General features: G+C 49.8%; 1 protein-coding gene across 2 annotated transcripts in view; it reads right to left on the bottom strand.

Moving 5' to 3' along the window:
- grik4 (glutamate receptor, ionotropic, kainate 4) overlaps positions 1 to 2,500 on the bottom strand; it is a 347,457-nt gene that overhangs the window by 55,266 nt on the left and 289,691 nt on the right. For both annotated transcript variants that reach the window (XM_042067701.1, XM_042067702.1), the window contains one exon: positions 1,697 to 1,801. In XM_042067701.1, coding sequence (XP_041923635.1) covers positions 1,697 to 1,801 — 105 coding nt within the window. The remainder of the gene's footprint in view (positions 1 to 1,696; positions 1,802 to 2,500) is intronic.

The raw sequence follows: 2,500 nt of genomic DNA, 5'->3' as shown, positions 1-2,500 counted from the left end.
CACTATGCCACTTGCATACTTAGGTCAAACAGAACTACCTCAGCCATTTATTGGCCTGACTTTTGCACTATTATATTGACTGTCTACTGTATGCACAATTGCACATTTTCAACTCAAATTTTGCTGCTCTTATTTTCTTCATTGTATGTGCCTTCTTATTTTTACTTTTGATATTGTTTACTTGAATGTTATGTTTGTCTGTGGATGTCTTGTCTCCACCGTGGGATAGTGGGAAACGTAATTTCGATCTCTTTGTATGTCTTGACATGTGAAGAAATTGACAATAAAGTGGACTTTGACTTTGACATTTGACTTTAGTAACACTAGTATCTCTGGTCGGTCTGATCTCTCATTACTCATTGTGTGGACTAGCGTACTCTAGGCCTCACATCTGAGATTACAGTGCACTTAACAGACCTATATCGTCTCCTCTGAGAACGAAGTGGCGGGACTGTCCTCAATGCTCCCTGCTGCGTCGCTGTCAGAGCACTTAAGAGCTTTCAAAATCACTCAGCGCTCGGCCTGGGATAGGAGCAGGGCCACACACACTCACACACACACACTCACACACACACACACACACACACACACACACACACACACACACACACACACTCACACATATGCAACACGGACACATGCATGCAGGAACACACACACACACACACACACACACACACACACACACACAACACACACACACACACACACACACACACACACTCACACATATGCAGCACGGACACATGCATGCAGGAACACACACACACACACACACACACACACACACACACACACACACACACACACACACACACACACACACACACACACACACACACACACACCAGTTCAGGTGAGAGAAAGGAGAGTCAAAAGAGAGGAGGGGGGTTGAGATAAGAAAGAAGAGAAAAGAGAAAACTAGTGGTGACTAGAAATGAGAGCAGACCAGAGAGGAGAGTGGAGGAGCAGACCAGAGCAGAGCAGAGAGGAGAGTGGAGGAGCAGAGCAGAGAGGAGAGTGGAGGAGCAGAGCAGAGAGGAGAGTGGAGGAGCAGAGCAGAGAGGAGAGTGGAGAGCTGGAGGAGCAGAGCAGAGTGGAGAGTGGAGGAGCAGAGCAGAGAGGAGAGTGGAGGAGCAGACCAGAGAGGAGAGTGGAGAGCTGGAGGAGCAGAGCAGAGTGGAGAGTGGAGGAGCAGAGCAGAGAGGAGAGTGGAGAGCTGGAGGAGCAGACCAGAGAGGAGAGTGGAGGAGCAGAGCAGAGAGGAGAGTGGAGGAGCAGACCAGAGAGGAGAGTGGAGAGCTGGAGGAGCAGACCAGAGTGGAGAGCTGGAGGAGCAGACCAGAGAGGAGAGTGGAGGAGCAGACCAGAGAGGAGAGTGGAGGAGCAGAGCAGAGAGGAGAGTGGAGAGCTGGAGGAGCAGACCAGAGTGGAGAGCTGGAGGAGCAGACCAGAGAGGAGAGTGGAGGAGCAGACCAGAGAGGAGAGTGGAGGAGCAGAGCAGAGAGGAGAGTGGAGAGCTGGAGGAGCAGACCAGAGTGGAGAGCTGGAGGAGCAGACCAGAGAGGAGAGTGGAGGAGCAGAGCAGAGAGGAGAGTGGAGGGGCAGACCAGAGAGGAGAGTGGAGGACTAAAAAAAGAGATAGAGAGAGGGAGGGGGGGGCGAGAGATGAGAGGAGAGGCGAGTTTTACTTTACCTGCCTTAGGCCATCTTTGCCATTCTGCATGATTCGGAGGGCGTAGTTGGACCGCTGGCCTTTGCTATTAAACTCAATGTGGCCTGTTAGACCTTCCAGTTCTACCTATGCGGGACAGAGGAAAGAACAGTGTGTCACCGCCTGTCCGCCAAAGCAGCTTCCTTCAGCACCGGAGCAGGCCTTCATCAAGTGGAAATGTCAAGGTCACAGTCAAGGTCAAAGTGAATTTTATTGTCATAGCATTCCAACAAGGACTGCACAGCTGAATGAAACTGCGTTTCTCCAAGCTCAATGGGTAAGTATAAACACACATGCACATAAGTCGAGTATATGTGAGCGTCCCTGTCAGAGCCACAGAAGAACACACACACACACACACACACACACACACACACACACACACACACACACACACACACACACACACACACACACACACACACACACACACACACACAGTGTGTTCCCGTCTGCAAGCCAAAGCAGTCGGACTCAGTAGAACAACAGCACAGAAAACAAATGCAGGGTTAGTGAGTCGGTCAGTCAGTCGGCCCATGGCTGGACAAGTGTGAAGGTGAGTGAGTCGGTCAATTAGTCGGCCCATGGGCGGTGTGAGTGTGATCTGTTGGAGGATTGATGCATAAATCTGCCGAGTCACTTGTGATGTGGAAATGTAGCTGTGACATATTAGGAGATGGCTGAGTAACTTGTTGCTCAAATTATGTTTTCGAATGAGATAGATAGATAGATAGATAGATAGATAGATACTTTATTGATCCCCAAGGGGAAATTCAAGAATGAATG

This window comes from Alosa sapidissima, chromosome 17, assembly GCF_018492685.1.
Source record: "Alosa sapidissima isolate fAloSap1 chromosome 17, fAloSap1.pri, whole genome shotgun sequence".
NCBI classification, from domain to species: Eukaryota; Metazoa; Chordata; class Actinopteri; order Clupeiformes; family Clupeidae; genus Alosa; species Alosa sapidissima.
Note: the sequence above shows the minus strand (reverse complement) of the source record. Positions and strands in the feature narration are given on the sequence as shown.